Consider the following 18,618-nt stretch of genomic DNA (forward strand, 5'->3'; position numbering starts at 1 on the left):
CAACATTTATAGGAAATTGAATGTTACCATAGATCATATCTACATAAACATAACGTAACGCGACACCTACATAAACGTAACATGACACCTATAATTCATGGCAACATTCAATTTCCTAGGAAATTAAATTGAATGTTGCCATAAATCATATTTATATGAAACGTAACGTGACACCAACATAAACCAGCAACATTTTCACATTCAATTTAAAAAAAAATAATAACTCATTAAGTTTGCAAAACGTAACATAACACGTTACGTTACGTTTATGTAGGTGTCACGTTACGTTACGTTTATGTAGGTGTCACGTTACGTTACGTTTATGTAAGTGTCACGTCACGTTACGTTTATGTAGGATCTTGTGGAATACATTCCTATCTAAATAGGACTTGAGACTCTATTAGAAATTACACAGGACTTAACCTATCATAAGTGTCTGAAAAATGACTTATAAATAAATATCCCTAAATTAAATGACAGATTAGAGAATTGATAAATTGTGATTTGGATAATTTTTGACAGATTAATAGATTGAAAAATATTTTAATTAATTATCATATATTTACATAATATATAATGCTAATTCGTATATATATATACCAACATAAACCAGCAACATTTTCACATTCAATTTAAAAAAAAATAATAACTCATTAAGTTTGCAAAACGTAACGTGACACGTTACGTTACGTTTATGTAGGCGTCACGTTACGTTACTTTACGTTTATATAGGTGTCACGTTACATTACGTTACGTTTATATAGGTGTCACGTTACATTACGTTACGTTTATATAGGTGTCACGTTACGTTACGTTTATGTAGGTGTCACGTTACGTTGCGTTACGTTTATGTAAGTGTCACGTCACGTTACGTTTATGTAGGATCTTGTGGAATACATTCCTATTTAAATAGGACTTCAGACTCTATTAGAAATTACACAGGATTTAACCTATCATAAATATCTGAAAAAAGACTTATAAATAAGTCTCCCTAAATTAAATGACAGATTAGAGAATTGATAAATTGTGATTTGAATAATTTTTGACAGATTAATAGATTGAAAAATATTTTAATTAATTATCATATATTTACATAATATATAATATTAATTCATATAATATTTTATAAATATATAATATAAAATAATTTTACATAATATGTTTATATATATATATATATAACTATTAATTTGTAATAAATTTCATATCTTAAATCTCTCTCACACTCATTTTTATTTTGATATTTCATTGAAGGTTAAAAAATATATATGTATTAATTATAGCGGAGCGGAGCAGTTTGGAAGACGGATTATAAATTTTAAAGTTTACACCACAGTTAGCGATTAGAGCGGTACAAATTGACGTGGATCGGTGCAATTTTTAACAAATTAAGCATTATTTTACACAACTCTAGTCATGACTGTGGGCAGAAGACATAAGAAGTGAGGAGTGCCAAAAGTACGATGCTACCCTTGTTGTGTTGGCCTTGGCCACCTATCACTATGGTGTAAAAATGGCTTGGCCTTGCGAGTTTAGTGGGTTTTCGTCAAAAATTGAGTTGGTTTATTCATGCAAAAATTCGGTTCAGATCCAACCTAAAGCCCAGGGATATTTGGAGCGGGCCTGGTCCTATGCTTGGATTTGGAGTAGGTCTGATTATTCTTTTTTATATATTTTTTTTCATTAAAATTGCTTGAAAATGGTATTAGGTTTCGGTCTAGGCCTTGAGCAGGCTGGAGGGCTGAGCCAATTAGGTCAGTCTCATGACTCGGGCCGGGCCCCAAAACACATGGCCCACGCCTAGGGTCACGGGCAAGACTCGGGCTTGGGTTTAGCCAGGTCGCGCGCCGATTGGCCAATTTTACACCCCTATCTATGGTTGTGGTTGGTTGAAGAATTTGACAAAGAAAATGAAAAGAAAAAGAAAAAGAAAAATAGAAAGAATTGATAGCAGTAGAAATTAAAAAAAAAAAATCGTGATCAACAATAAGATAATAATAATTTTATAAGTTATATTTAAATATAAATCAAAATTTTATAATAGTCTGGAATAACTCGGCACATGATAATAATGTAAGTTAACAATTTTAGTACAAAAAATTACAAATTAAAATTATCATTACAACCAGTGCACATTTATGTGGACAGTGCACGGAATCAACTCGTCATGCGCTTTGAGATTGCTCATGACCGATGGAGGTGTGGTAGAATCTTGTTCCTAACCACTTTGTTGGTCAATTTTTCTCAATGCGTTGATCAATTGGATTGATGTCAATCTTAATAAGCCTCTGTGGAGTGGTGTTTATGGTATGCAGTGGCCATTTCTTTTTATTGTTGCTATTTCACACATTTGTGTTAGCGCAATCAGGAACTCGTGATCATGAGGGGTGTTGTGCCACTAATCCAATGGGTGTTATTCAAAAAAAATGAAGGAGGTAGTCCTAGCAGAGAGGGTGTCACAAAAGGAGGAGATTCATTTTGGTATTGCGCAATGGATCTATCTGTCTCAAGATTAGGTAAAGCTGAAGCAGTGGTCACAACCTATGGTAATGCGGCGGCGGGAGGTCTATTCCGAGTGTCAAATGGAGAGTGGAAGGTGGGGTTCCAACATTACATTGGCATAATGCATTGTCTTGCGGTAGAGCTGTGGGCTCTCAAATTGGGTTTACAACTCGCATGGGTAGAAGGATATGTATTTATTTTGGTGGAATCAAATTCATTAGAAGGGGTGAATCATGTCCAAGAATTGGATGATGCACACGCTCAAGTTGATTTTCAAAAGCTTATTCATAGGGAGTGGTGTTGTGATTTGCTTCATGTTCCAAATGACGCCAATGAGTGTGCTAATTGTTTAGCTAAAATGGTGTTGGCTACTTATCCATGCAACCAGATTCTAAGGAGTGCACCGCTGTCGATTGAAGAGTTGCTTTGGCAAGACTCCCAATTTTATAGGGGCTGTGAGTTCTAGTTTCGTGTGATTTCGTTCTTTTGTGCTTAGCTTCGGTCTCCATTATACCACGCACAAAAAAATTATCATTATAAAATTTCTTTAGTTTTTATTTGAGAGAAAAATATTAAAGAGATTCTATCACTTATAAACGATGAGTTTTGAATAAAAATTATTAGATAGTGTCGGAATATCATGTGATATTGCTTACGTGGTGCTTCTGACATGAGAAATCGTAACTCATACTAAGTGATTTGGCCATTATCTTCCAACTACTTAACAATAATGAGTTTCTATGTTCCATTCATAAAATTTCATGCTACGCTATTGATTTAGACTACCACATAAACAATACCACATTATAACAACCATCATTTAGTCATACTCATGAGAATTTATATGATTTTGGTTTGTTAAGCTTGCATTTTGTAAACTTTGATATTTTGTATAGGATTCATGTTTTGTTCCTTGCTTTGTATGTTAAACCTAGGCTATCTACCTTTGCTACCTCACTCCTAGGTCACATCTTTAGACCTCTTACACCTAGTGGGACGACCCTACCATGTATAGTAATTAGCACTTAATTAATTAAGGAGATTTGAATTTTAATTGTCAATTATTTTAATTTAATCCGAGATTTATAAAAATTATGGAGACTGGTTCGTATATAATTCTATTGAGGATTTATTTTGGAATTAGAAGTCGAAAGCCTACATGGCTCAAGAAAATATAATTGGTGAATTGAATTATTATAATTTCGAATATCGGACCGTATGGTAGTTTAATTAAATATTCGATTCATATTTATAAAATTGAAATTTAATTAATTGAGTCTGAATTAGAAGTAATTAAGTTATGAAAATTAAAAATTAAGACTATTATGAATTAAATTTCTTTATAAGGCTTGGTTTGGGAAGTGGGTTGGCTTTTTGGCTTTTTGGCTTTTTTGGCTATTTTAGCCTGGGCTTAAAAGCTTGGTTTGGGAAGGGCTTTTTAGCTTTTTGGCTTTTTTGAGTTTTTTTGTGAGAGAAGAATGTAATGATTATGAGTTGGATGTGATGTTTTGTTTGTTATGGCTAAAATAGCCTATTTTGTTTTTTGTGGCTAAAATAGCCAAAAAAGCCTCCAACCTCACTTGCCAAACAGAGGCTTAAGGCATTTTCTTTCCTTGGTTCATCTTCTTCTTGAACTAAGCTCTCTCTCTCACTCTCTCTCTCTCTCTCTGCATGTCAAAGAATTGAATAGAATGTCAAGTAATTGAGTATTCCAGCAGAGGGACACATGGCACACACACCACTTTCTCTGCACATGCACATACTTTTCAGTGCACACACCCACAAAACTTTAAATTATTCTATAATTTAATTTATGGTTAAGATTAATTTAATTAAGCATTACTTAATTTTAATAAATTTTGATTAACACAAAATTAATTAATTATAATTAATCTCAAACTCCACATAATTTAATTAGTCTAATTGACTTCTATTAGAGCCGAATTAAATATATTTAAATTTATCAATTCGAATCAGATTTTTATTCAAACTTTCAAAACGCTCCAAATATCAAATTAAATTTATTTTCATCCTCAATTTTGACAAAAATTTAAAGAGAGGAAGAAGATCTAAGAAAAAATCAATCATAAATTCTAAATCAAAGTTCAAGGTAAGGAAATTATACTTAAATCATATAGAATCTTTATATAATACTTGAAATTAAGGGGACTATGGAATCAATTTCTTGTAAATTATAAGAAATTGGGTTTTAAGTAAGAATTTAAGATTTAAGATAAATGCATGTGTATAAAATATTTGGTAAGGACTTCACATTACACTTGAAATTAAGAAGAGTTTAAAATCAATTCCATGGAATTTGTAAGGAAATGGGTTTGAATAAGAAAATAAAGCTAGGGTCATGGTTATAGAAATAAACATGGAAATTGATTATTTTGGTTTGATGTTGAATATGTTGCATGAATTTGGGTCTCATTTCTACATGCATATAATTTGGAAGGATTAAAGAATAAATATGAGTTTTGATTTTGATTATTAATCTATGCATGTAATGTAATTAAGAGTTTGATTCAAATAAAACATATTTTGGAACATCTATGATTTAAGGAAATAAGTTTGAAAAGTAGTTAGTTTGAGTTTGAGTTTGAGTTTGTCATTCTTCATAAATTTGAAACTCAACCTTATATGCATCACGGAATTTCAAGGTTTTGAGATTTTAATTTATGTTTTAAAATTTGTGGATTTGAAATCGGGTTTGATATAGAGGAAATAAATTAAATCTAAATTTGGACAAATTTAGAAATAAATTATAATTTATATTTGAGAATCAAAAATTAGTTTGATTTTAATTTAAATTTCTTACATGTAAATATTTTGAAAAGGCTTTATAGCTTTAATTTATGTTTTATAAAACAAAGAAGAAGAATGTTGAAATTATTATATTCACGAAATTATTGGTTTTAATCTTAATGTTCAAAGAGAATTTTGTATTAGAATTGAAAAATTAGTCATGAGTTCATCTTTATTAATAAAATTACATGTTTAAATTGGTTCATGCAAGATTTTAAGTTTTGAAAATATGTTTGGAAATTATTTTATTGATTTTGAAAGCACAGGAAATTGCTGGCCGCTCTAGCGGAAAAGTCATCGCTCAAGCGAACATTAAGGCCAACCAGTATTTTTATAAAACTTTGCAGACCGCTCGAGCGACCAAAGGTCCGCTTAAGCGAAGACCTTATTTTCAGCATATTTTGAAAAATTGCATTTAGTTCACATTTTTTATTCTTATCTCTTTCCAAAGTATTTTAGACATGATTTATGGCCCAATAAAGATTAATAAGCTAGCAATCAACATTAATTAGTTGATTAAAGAATAAGTCATTAACTTAGTAGTAATTGATTAAGAAGCCAAGTAAGAAAGTGGTTTATTCAAAAAAGAATGATTTAGTAATGAAAGGGGTATGTGAAATGAGAACCTGATTCATTTGACTGAAGAAAGGACATGCGTAGTAGACCTTCGGATTATTTAGACAGAAAACAAGAAAAGTAAAGTTTGATCAAGGAAGTAATATTGTGTTTCAATGTGTATATGTTATGTGTTGTGTAGGTCACACGCTATTGTCTGCCTGGTCTGTCTGATCTGCTTCTGCTGCTATCTGTGAGTAATAACTTTGTAAAGCTATGTTCAATTTATAAGTATTTTCTGAATGATATAAGATGATCTATTTTCTGAAATATTATCTTTTGCATGAATGAATGACTGTCCAATGTTTCTGAAATGTATTCGTGGCATCATTAGCTTCAGATGACATATGTTATCTGTTTTGTTACGTCCCAATTGTGGGTCAACTGTACGTCTCATGAGCCAATTGTTATGGGTCCTTATGTATACGTCCCATTTTATGGGCCAACTGTACGTCTCATGAGCCAACTGTATCGTCTCCGTGCACTGAGTCAATTGTAAGCCTTTATGGCCATCACTTTATGGGTCAACTGAATGCTTTCATGGCCATCCCTTAATAGGTCAACTGTTTCTATTAGTGCTAATGAATGTACCACGTATGATTAACTATAAATTCTGATTATGAATATGATTCTGAATCTGTATCTGTGATGAACTATGATTTCTGAACATAATTATGAATCTATTTCTGATAACTACTGAATTATGTTTTCTGTAACTATTATGGATAACATTCATTAAATCCTTTACTCTGTTATTATTCACTGTGCTCCAGCTCACTATTTATATATATGTATGTATGTAGGTGATTAGGCGTGTGACTAGGCCTAGAGCTTCTGCCTGGACTTTGTTTTGTCAACCAACCTATGTGCCTCCCATGGAGGTTCCGGATATGTCAAGTGGTTATGGCTATGTGCATAAAGTTCAAGTCTTGTTCCCTTGTTTTTGTTTACTCTGTATTTAGTACCAAGTCTCTTTTTGTCTAATCTGTATATATATGATGACGTAAGGATGACGTGTATATATGTATATAAAAAGTTTAAAATTTTTCTGTCTCATATAAGTTTCCGCTAGCCCCTAATATTATGTTAATCTGTCTCAGAGGCCTTCGGTAATCCCAAGATTACTGGCCGGTTACGATGCTAAACCTATAGGGGCGGGTTTGGGTCGTGACACCTAGGCCGTTGTGCATCAACACCTAGGACTATCTTGGAACCATCTTGGCTGACCTCCACTTCCACCCTCGCACCTAGGCCGAGGTGTGCACCACCTAAGTTGAGGTGTACATCACATAGGCATCCGAGATCTTTGATCCTTGAACCTTGCAGCCGTGCTGGGCACCTTCTTGCTGAGTTGTGCATCTTAGCCAACACCTAGCAACCTTTATCCCATGACTTGTATGACCTAGACCGAGGTGTGTCACACCTAGGACAAGTGTCACCCCTCCTAGTTGAGATCAAGAAGGCCTCACCTATCCATCACTTGTCCGAAGCCTATGTTTTGATCTTGGATCCTCGCCTTGTCAAAGTACCTATGCCACCTTATTTGTTGTATACACTTTGACCTACTTTTGTCCTTTCATTTTAGACACCTTTTAAGGAGATTTGACCAGATGATGGCACGTGTCCCAACAATGGGTATTAGTCAGTTAGTAGTTGGGAACCCATATCATTGCCATATTTTTGTTTTGAAGAGAGAGAAGCCCTATGAAGAGGAAGAAGAAGTTCTTGGAGGAAGCTAGATTTACCAAGCTTGATTTTAGACTTTGAACCAATTGATTTGTGCTTTGAGGTTAGATTCTTAATCTACTTTTGTTGTTCTTTATGTTAATATGATCGCATTGCATGATCTAGCATGATTCATGAGTCATGCATTGATTTAACGTTTTGTTTTAGAAAGAAAAAGTGGTGTTCTTGTATTCTTGAAGAGTAATCATGTTTTGATCCAAAAGTTTTGTAATAAGTTCTATGTTTTTGTGTTTGTTTTCATGAAATCTTCAAGTATGGGTAGGCAAGTCCATGTTTTCAAGCCCATATCATGAAATCCCAGATTTTTGAAAAAAGGAAGTTATGATTTTAGCATTCATGTTCTTTATGTTCTTCAAGAGGAAACACAGATTTCCATATTTCATTATTCCCTAAGTGTGGTCACTGAGACCCCACTACAAGAAAAAACATTTTTGCCGACCACTTTTAGCTACTAAAACTAATTTAGTCGCCAAAAGTCACGGAATTGGCTACCAAAAATAATATTAGTCGGCAAAAGTCAACTTTTTAGCTACTAATTTTTTTTAGTAGGGGAATGTTGATTATTGGCTACTAAAAAAAATTTAGTAGCTAAAGATATTACAATTGGCGACTAAAACAATTTTTAGTAGCTAAACATATGACAATTGGCGACTAAATAAAAATTTAGTAGCCGTAGAGGTACCTTTAGCTACTAAATTGTTTGGTAGCCAAATGAAAATAAAAAAATTAATTTTTAATCTTTCCCGACCAAACTTTTGGTCGCCAAATGTCAAGTTTCGGCGACAAAATTTCTTTTAGTCGTTGTATACCTACTTTCGGCTACTAAATTATTTGGTAGCCGAATGAAAATAAAAAAATTAATTTTTAATCTTTGCCGACCAAAATTTTGGTCGCCAAATGTTAACTTTCGGCGACAAAATTCCTTTTAGTCGCCAAAGACCTACCTTTAGCTACTAAATTATTTGGTAGCCGAATGAAAATAAAAAAATTAATTTTTAATCTTTTGCCGACCAAAATTTTGGTCGCCAAATGTTAACTTTCGGCGACAAAATTCCTTTTAGTCGCCAAAGACCTACCTTTAGCTACTAAATTATTTGGTAGCCGAATGAAAATAAAAAAATTAACAAAATAGTTATTTTATATTATTAATAACAATACCATTAGTCTCCACTTGAAAATTTGACTAAACAAAATAGTTATTTTTATTTTTATTTTTAGGTTGTACACCCACCATCCAAAATTATTAATATCTTATTTTATTTTTTATTATCTCAAAATATTAATTTTAAAAAAAAATTAATTATTAAAATAATATGAATTTCTTATTTTGTCCTTTTTTTAAATCCATTAATAATACAAAAAGTACAATTATGACAATTGATATTTCTACAAAAATATACTATCAAAAGGTAATTTTGAAAAATTAATATTTTTAAAATGTAATAATTGTATTATAAAAAGAAATTAAATTCTGAAAATAGACTATTATTTTTAGATGGAAGAAGTTGTCGGCTTTCATTTGATGGGTTGAACACATCTTTTAATAATTGGGCCATCACGCGAAAGGTATGCTAAAATGGGCAACTTGTTATTGGCAGTTTGTCGATAGTTTTACATTGCAAAAATTTAAAGACATAGTCACAGGTCAGTCTGATGAATTTAATTTTTAATAATAAATTTATTATTTTTAAAAAGTACAATTAAACTATTTATACTTTTTACATCATCATATTTCAATAACACTAATAAATTAAGAATAAATCAAAATTCACAAATAAAAGACAAAATATCCCAATTATTTATCATTTTAATAAATTTTTGCGACGGAACTATTTGCGACGGCACACTTTGTCGCTTATTACTCTGTCTCTTTCTCTGTCTCTCTATCTCTTTTCTCTATTCGTCTCTCACTCGTCTCTCTCTCTCACTACCCATCTTATCTACCACATTTACCACTACTGCAAATGCCATTCAACTACCACCACTCTTCTCTTTCTCTCTTTTACTCATCACTCTTCTTTCTCTGTCTGTTTGTCTATCTGTCTGTGTGTCTTTCGTTCATCTTTCTTCTCTCTATCTCTCTCATTTGTCTTCTTTCTATGTCTCTCTCGCTCATCTCTCTTCTCTCTATCTCGCTCATCTCTTTTCTCTCTCTGTCTCTCTCATTCATCTATGTTCTCTCTATCTCTCTATTTTTCTATTCTCTCTCTCGTTCATCTCTTTTCGCTCTCTTTCTATATATCTCTCTCATCTCTTGTTTCTCTCTATTTTTCTATATGTCTCTCCCTATCTCTTTCTCTCTCTGTCTCTGTCTCTCTCTATATCTCTTTATCTCTTTATCTCTCTCTCATTTATCACTCTTCTTTCTTTCTTTCTCTCTCTGTGTCTGTTTGTCTGTCTCTCACTCTTCTCTCTCTCTCTTTCTTTCTATGTGTCTATCTATCTGTTTATCTCTCTCCCCCATTGTGTTCACATTGCTCACTCTCTCCCTCATCTCTGTGTTTCTCTGTGTCTCTCACTCATCACTCTTCTTTGTCTGTCTGTCTCTTTCTTTCTCTCTATGTCTTTGTCTCTCTTCTCTTTCTCTCTCTCACTCATCACTCTTCTCTGTCTGTCTGTCTGTCTCTATCTCTGTCTCTCTCTCTCTCTCTGTGTCTCTCGTCCATCTTTCTTCTCTTTATCTCTCTCATCTCTCATCTCTCATCTCTCTGTGTCTGTCTTCTCTTTATCTCTCTCGCTCATCTCTCTCTGTGTCTCGCTCATCTCTCGTCTATCTCTTTTCGCTCTCTCTCTCTCTTTGTCTATATCTTTTCATTCATTTTTTCATCTTTCTTTCTCTCTTCTCTTTCTCTTTCTCACTCATCACTCTTCTCTTTCTGCCTGTCTATTTATCTGTCTCTCTCTCTCACTCATCTATCTCTTCTCTCATCTCTTTTCTCTCTCTGTCTCTTTCGCTCATCTCTCTTCTCTTTATCTCTCTCGCTCATCTCTCATCTTTCTCTGTCTCTCTCGTTCATCTCTCTTCTCTCTATCTTTCTTTCTGTCTCTCTCGTTCATCTCTCTTCTCTTTATGTCTCTCTCACTCATCTCTCTTCTCTCTATCTCTCTGTCTCTCTCGTCCATCTCTCTTCTCTCTATGTCTCTTTTCTGTCTCTCACTCTCACTCTCTATCTCTTTCTTTCTCTCTCTCTCTCTCTCTCTCCCACTGTGTTTGAGTTGCTCACTCTCTCACTCTCATCCTCTCTATTTACTGAGCTCCCTCTTGATTTATCGATCCACTACAAGAAAATACACTTTTAGCAACCACTTTGTCTCTCTCTCGCTCATCACTCTCTCTCTCTCTCTCTCCTCTATCTGTCTCTCACTCATTTCTCTCTCTCACCATCCATCTCCAGTACCACCTTCACCACTACTACAAACGCCATTCCACCCCCACCACTACTTCCACTATCGCCACTTCACCTCTACGACTACTATTACTACTATCATCACCACCACTCCACTACCACCACTACCACTACTACTACCATTACCTCTCTTTCACCCCTGCCACTCCATTTACACTACCACTACCACAACTTCACCACTAATCTCTTTCGCGAGGGCTAAGTGTGTAAAAAAAATTCACACTTTTTGCGAGGGCTAAGTGTGTAAAAAAAATTCACTCATCATGACTTATGAGTAAATAATACATATTTGTAAGACTTATTGATATTATTTCAGATTTTAAATAATACATCTATGAGAAAATATACATATTACATGTTCTAAAATTCTAAAAAATTGATTAGTGCCTAGTTAGTCATGCAGGAGTCCCAAAAAAAAAAAAAAAACACGGGTTGAGTTGGCTCATAATTTTTTTAAAAAAAAATTTTCCTTCTTTTTTTTTAATTTTCTTTCTTTCTTTTCTTTCTTATTTTATATATGTATATATATATATATATATATATATATATATAAAATATAAGAATATAAGAAAATATAAGGATATAAAATTTTAAAATATATTATTATATTTTTCAATACATAAAATATTAGACAAATATTTAAGATAATTTAATTTTTGCCTTTTTTTTAATTTATAATTTTATTACTTATATTTTTATTTAAATATAATTTTAATATATTTGTTACTTTTATTTTAATTTTTTAGACTGTTGTTATTTTATTTTTACCGACTAAATATTAGTCGGCGATTATAATTACAAAATTTAAAAATTGTGCTTCATATCTGAGGGAAACTTTATTACTTCTTTATTTTCTCTCTCTCTTTCTCACTCTCTCACGCCTCTGCCCTCATAGATTAACAACAATGACATTTTATGTCTCCACTTGAAATTTGACTTTCTTTTTTTTTTAAATGAGAAAAATAAAATTGAAAAAAGCTTATTTTTTAAAAATGAAAATGAAAATGAAACATGCTTATTAATTAAATAAAAATGAATTCCCATTAGTAGTAGGTATATGAATAAAACAATCAGATTTATTGAATTAAGTGGTAAAAGCCAGTTGGCTTTATTAATATTTTAAATTTTATTTTTGTATCACATTGTAGACACCCCATTTTTGACCGACCTTAAGACTCAGACGTCACCAATTGAGCGCTTGGTGATGTTGCATAATGTGCTTGTTCAGAAGTTTCAGAGTCGCGGCTGTGAGCCCTGCCTCCGGGCTTCCGAACCCTTTTCTGTGCCTTGTCTCGGTTTGCGAACCAGACTCGGTTTTCTCTGTTTCTTTTCCTAAAGGGAGGGAGAGGTCCTGTAGACCATCTCTCAATGTCCGTAGGCTACATTTTGTGGCCGTAGGCCATTTTGCCCTTTTCGGAGCCCGGTTCCCGGTTTTCGAAGCCATCAGGCCGTGTGCCTCGGTTCGGGACAGCTTAACCATCTCCTATTGCTCTGATTTTTGGCATACATCTTATTTCATCCATTTTGAGGGACACTGGGGGCTGAGAAACCCACTTCGAGGTCGAATACCATTTTCGGTGCTTAACAGCCCATTTTCGGGACCCCGAACTGCGTGTTTTGGCCTCGGAACATTCGTTTTGCAACGGTTTTCGCTCATTTTTGGCAGGTACCTCTGTTTTATCACAGGGAAGGTCACTGAAGGGTGGGAGGCCAGCAATTGTTGCAGCAGCCAGTTATCTCTCCGCCGGAGCCTCCCGGCGCCCGTTTTTCCAACTTCCGGGCTAATGTTGAATACCTCGGAGCTAGTGTTGCCAACTTTCAACCACATATCTGTGATCTACACATCTGGGAGGCCACTAAAAGTTGGTGGCCGGCCATTAAGGTCACCTGACCCTTTTGACCCCTTTCTTCCGGGCTAATGTTGAACCCCTTGGACCTTTTTTCTCGAACTTTGAACCACATATCTGTGATCTACACATCTGGGAGGCCACTAAAAGTTCATGGCCGGCCAGTAAGTCAACTTGACCCTTTTGACCCCCTCTTTCCGACCCAATGTTGAACCCCTTAGACCCACTTTCTTGGAATTTTAACTACATGGTTGTGTTGTGCACACATAGGGGCACCTCCCCAATACCTGGCCGGCCAGAAAATGTGCTTGACCCTTTTGACCCCTAGCCGGCCGGCTAGGGGGTGTGGCCGGCCGGCCACCTCCAACAAAAGTGAGAGGCCGGTCAGCTTCCTTGCACTGTACCCTTTCCAGCTGTGGGGCAATATCCCCCAGATATTTTCTATATCCGGGGGATATTTTAGGAGAGAGTTATGCTCTCCAATTCACCCCCCTTTTACACCCCTTTCTTGCCCTTATAACCAGCTGAGGGTCTTCTTCTTTAGGGTTAGAAAATTTCATCTCCAAGGACAAACCCTAAACTCCATTGTCATCCTTCTCAATTCTCCAAAAAACCCTAACTTCTCAACCTTCATTCCTTCTACACCACCAAGCTCTACCACCACCATCTCATTTCCAGCAGCAAGGGAGGATTCTTGAAGGCTAAAGAAGCTGCAAATCAACCCAAGAAGCAACAAAAGCTTGGATCTTCAAGGGTAAGTTACACTTTGATCCTTTTGACCCTTTTCCTTGATCCATTTCTAAGCCTCATTTCTTTTTGGTTTCAAGCTTCGGCCCTAACTGAAAAGGGCCATATTTTGAGCTCATCTTCACTTCTCATTAAGGGCTCAACCCTGTTTGAGCCCTCCATAATACACTTGCTTCATTGACCCCCTTGTATGTCATAGTTTTGCATGCTATTTTTGACCCATGAGAAATTTATTTTCGAGCATGTTGTAAACTGATATGAGGCTTATTTTGAGCCCCTCTTCAACATTGGAGAAGGGCTCAACATTGTTTGGTGTCTCCATGTGGCACTTGTAGTTCAATCCCCTATTTGACCCCATTTTTGTATAAATTGATAGCCCTCTTTGCTTCTGTTTTTGGACCTTGGTCCGAACTGAAAGTGGCCTTATTTTGGCCTATACTTCATGTTTCATTCACACTTTTTTTCTGTTTGGTGATTATCTTGTATACTTCATGTTTTAGCACCTTTTGAGTCTCATTTTGCATCACATTTTTAGCATGTTTGTATATTGATTTTGAGGCTGCTATATACTGTAAATGTTCATATTTTTGGTCCATCTTCAGTGTTGTAGAAGGAAGTTTTTCAGTTTGGGTTTTGCTTATATCACTTGCTTCATTACCCCTCTTTTGGCCCCTATTCTTGCATGCTATCTTTCCCCTACCTATGATTGCTGTTTGGCCATGTTTATAACTGTGAAAGTGCATATTTTGGGACTGTCTAGCTTCTGTCTTTGCATTGCATGTCCATATTGTGCATGTTTGGCATAGCTATAGGCCATTTCGGGTGCCTAATGTTGCATTTCGGGACATTTCCTTGCATTTTATGTCATTTCGCTTCATTTCGGGACTGTTTTCCCTCATATTTTGTTGCTGAAATTCCATTGGCATGCTTGCATATCATTTCCATGTCATTTCATCACATTTTATCATCGCCTCGGTTTGCGTGCCCGTGTGCACGCATTTCGAGGCACTCCGTTTTTATCCGCCGGCATCCGATGTGAGTGTGGCTGAGGTTCACTCATGTTGGTATAAGCCCATTTGTCATTTCCATGTCATTTCATCACATTTTATCATCGCCTCGGTTTGCGTGCCCGTGTGCCGCATTTCGAGGCACTCCGTTTTTATCCGCCGGCATCCGATGTGAGTGTGGCTGAGGTTCACTCATGTTGGTATAAGCCCATTTGTCATTTCCATGTCATTTCATCACATTTTATCATCGCCTCGGTTTGCGTGCCCGTGTGCACGCATTTCGAGGCACTCCGTTTTTATCCGCCGGCATCCGATGTGAGTGTGGCTGAGGTTCACTCATGTTGGTATAAGCCCATTTGTCATTTCCATGTCATTTCATCACATTTTATCATCGCCTCGGTTTGCGTGCCCGTGTGCACGCATTTCGAGGCACTCCGTTTTTATCCGCCGGCATCCGATGTGAGTGTGGCTGAGGTTCACTCATGTTGGTATAAGCCCATTTGTCATTTCCATGTCATTTCATCACATTTTATCATCGCCTCGGTTTGCGTGCCCGTGTGCACGCATTTCGAGGCACTCCGTTTTTATCCGCCGGCATCCGATGTGAGTGTGGCTGAGGTTCACTCATGTTGGTATAAGCCCATTTGTCATTTCCATGTCATTTCATCACATTTTATCATTGCCTCGGTTTGCGTGCCCGCGTGCACGTATTTCGAGACACATATCATTGCCTCGGTTTGCGTGCCCTCGTGCACGTATTTCGAGACACATATCATTGCCTCGGTTTGCGTGCCCGCGTGCACGTGTTTCGAGACACATATCATTGCCTCGGTTTGCATGCCCGCGTGCACGTATTTCGAGACACATATCATTGCCTCGGTTTGCGTGCCCGCGTGCACGTGTTTCGAGACACATATCATTGCCTCGGTTTGCGTGCCCGCGTGCACGTATTTCGAGACACATATCATTGCCTTGGTTTGCGTGCCTGCGTGCACGTACTTCGAGGCAGCTCATTTCCATAGCATTCTGCCATTTTCTCGGTTTGCGTGCCCATATGCACGCATTTCGAGGCATCTCACTTCCATGGCTTTGCGCATGTCAGGATTGTATCTTAGCTGCATTTCATGCATATCATGCATATTGCATCGTGTCCGGAATAAGAGTTAGTCCAGGCACGGGAAGCGAGGTACATTTCGTACTCCGAGTGACGGAATGTGTCTCAATTCCCCAGTCACCGACACTCCGGAGTACCTATGATGGAGTTAGGTTTTAGCTGTAGTTTCATATGCATTCATCCTATATTGAGTTGTGCATTTCGACTCCTCGGCCATCATGCCTCGGTATGCGTGATTGGTGGCACGAGGATCGAGACATGCATATATCTGTGCAGATACATTGCTATGCCCCTTTTCTGCTCTCTGTTGCAGCAAATCAGGAATCAACAACCTTTTGGGGCTTGGCACGCATTTCAAGAACAGGTGTAAACAGAGGCTAATTGGGGCATTCCGGTGGATTTCCGCGCAAGACAACCCGGACATGCATCATCCACCAGAAGCAAGGCAGTCCCTGGCTTGCATGCCAGTTTTATTCGCTTTCCTAGTTAATTCTTTAATTAATTAGAATTCTGTAATATTCTTTTATTCGGGACTGTAATATTTGGACTGTATATTTATTCGGACCCTCCGAGCGAGGGCACAACTGTAATAAGTGTGCGTGGGTGTGATGTATGTCTTCCAACCCCACGTCTTTCTCCTTTTTATTTACCTGCTTATGGTGGTTAGATTAGGGCATATTTCAATTAGCATACAGTATGGCAGCAAGTTTGCATCATTCATCTGTATTGCATGCACCGGGCTCGGCGCATCATACTAATTGCATTGTACTCTCAATTCCAAATTGAATACATGGTAGTTGTAGTATTTCATATATCATCTTAGAATAGCCGAGCCTGCTATAGTTGCATTTTGCATGTGTTGCACTAGGCATTTCTGTATACTTAGGATCATGCATGATTTCTAATGAGTTTCTATTTTGGCTTGGAGTACCCGGTAAGTTTTATGCTTTAGCATCCTTGCATGCGTGTGAGTGTTGCCATAAATAGCTTGCTTACCATGAGGCTATGTGCTTATATGATATAACTGCCTGAATGCCTGTGGGTGAAGGTTGGGTTATCTGAATTGGAGTAAATCATCAAATGTTTCAAGCCTACCTGCGGGTAGCAAAACCTCTTTCAAAAAGGCAAAATGTTTTGTTCCAATTCGGGTGACCTGGTCTATACTTATATGCTGTGAGCATCACATAGTAACCTAGGCTAAAAAAAAAACCGGAATAAGAACTTGCAATGTTTTCAAAAATTGATATCATGGTTAGTAGAGGCCGGTCTATGACCGGGCGAGCGGGGGTGCTCACGAAGTGACCTTCCCCAATCGTACCCAAGTTCCCGAGCCGAGGCAACTTTGGTGATGACGGACACGTGGCCTTTTGGCACCGAGTCAGGGTTTCCTAAATTTCCCAAAATAAAATATTTAGGTGGCGACTCTGTATCTGGCAAAGCAGTCCATGTTTGGCACTTCTTTCAAAAATCTGTTTTCTCAAAACAATTTGCCGGATTTGGACTCTTTGGTTCAGACTTAGAACCGTGACTACAAAGTCGAGAGTCCGAGCTGTAGCGAGGTCCCCCCGCGGGCTTGTTACAGTTTCTGGCGACTCTGCTGGGGATTTAGAGAACTTGACTCGAACTCATGATATCTGTTTTTGACTACACTTGTGTGTTTCTTTGCATTGCATTTGCATTGGTGCGCCTAGGACACCGTGTTTGCCATCTGCTATTCCTGAACGGTTTGCTGGAGGCTTGTCTTGTCAAGGCATGACCATAAGGCTGACCGGTTATGGGCTCTGCCAGTATGGGAACACAAACCCCGGTTTTACCGGGGCACCCTCTTTGACCATTCGACCTAGTGCATATTCGGATCCGTAGTGACCATTCTCAATTAGGACAGGTTGCTTACCCGTTTATAGGTTGTTTTGAAACCGCTGCGTGCATAGTGAAACCCTAGCTCCTGACACAATAGGACAGGGAAACCCTACCCCAACATAGGGGTGTTTTGGCTCTCACTTATCTGTTATGTGCTTTAGAGTGCGTCTCTACAGGAATGCATGTATCAGTATATGAGTTTGGGCATCAAGCCTGCGGGCTTCAGTTCAGTATTGTCAGTATCAGGCCTGCGGGCATCAGATCAGTATATGAATTTGAGTGTCAAGCCTGCGGGCATCAGTTTAGTACAGTCAGCATCAGGCCTGCGGGCATCAGTTCAGTATTACAGGTATCAGGCCTGCGGGCATCAGCCAGTGTTTGAGGATTAGTTATCTGCGGGTATCAGATTCTGTTCAGGGGACAGTGATACAGGGATAATAATCAGTATTTGAGGATAGTGTGTATTTCAGCTTATTGACTGTATGTTGATTATGCCCGACTGTGTGTCTTGCATTCTATTTTTAAGCTGTTGTGCTGTCCGTTTATCTGTTTATTTATTTCCTTTTCGCTTTATTTATCTTTTGCTAGGTCAGTTTTTAGCACAATTGCTTCCGACCCAACAGGCATTCCCCAAGCACCTTGGACACGAGGTCGTCGACTCCACCGATCTGAGGATCTAATCGACGGACAGCCAGTGTTCTATTCTCTACCCCCTGTTACTAGAAGGAAGCCGAAAAGGCGCAGTGTATCAGAACAGAGGTTGTCAGGGCAGTGGGTTACCCCGTCAGAGGACAACAGAGGTGAAGTCCTGATTAGTGCTATAAGAGTAGACATACCAGTTAGACAGATGGAGCAACAGAATACATCAGGGATAGAGGCTCTAATGCGCCAGATGCAGGAGAGTATGAAGCAAATGCATGATGATGCCGCCCGTCAAGCGGAATTCTCCAAACAGCAGGCCGCAG

At 37.3% G+C, this 18,618-nt stretch overlaps 1 protein-coding gene across 1 annotated transcript; it reads left to right on the forward strand.

Moving 5' to 3' along the window:
* The first annotated feature begins 2,491 nt into the window (after positions 1 to 2,491).
* LOC145823993 (uncharacterized) lies at positions 2,492 to 2,968 on the forward strand. Its single transcript, XM_082923576.1, has one exon. It carries the CDS (start codon positions 2,492 to 2,494, stop codon positions 2,966 to 2,968), a length of 477 nt encoding a protein of 158 aa, XP_082779702.1.
* Positions 2,969 to 18,618: the final 15,650 nt, after the last annotated feature.

Source organism: Camellia sinensis, chromosome 4 (assembly GCF_055761805.1).
Source record: "Camellia sinensis isolate YWXY chromosome 4, ASM5576180v1, whole genome shotgun sequence".
NCBI classification, from domain to species: domain Eukaryota; kingdom Viridiplantae; phylum Streptophyta; class Magnoliopsida; order Ericales; family Theaceae; genus Camellia; species Camellia sinensis.

Excerpts from the sequence above, each read along its gene's own strand:
- LOC145823993 (XM_082923576.1), top strand. The coding sequence starts at position 2,492 with ATGGATCTATCTGTCTCAAGATTAGGTAAAGCTGAAGCAGTGGTCACA.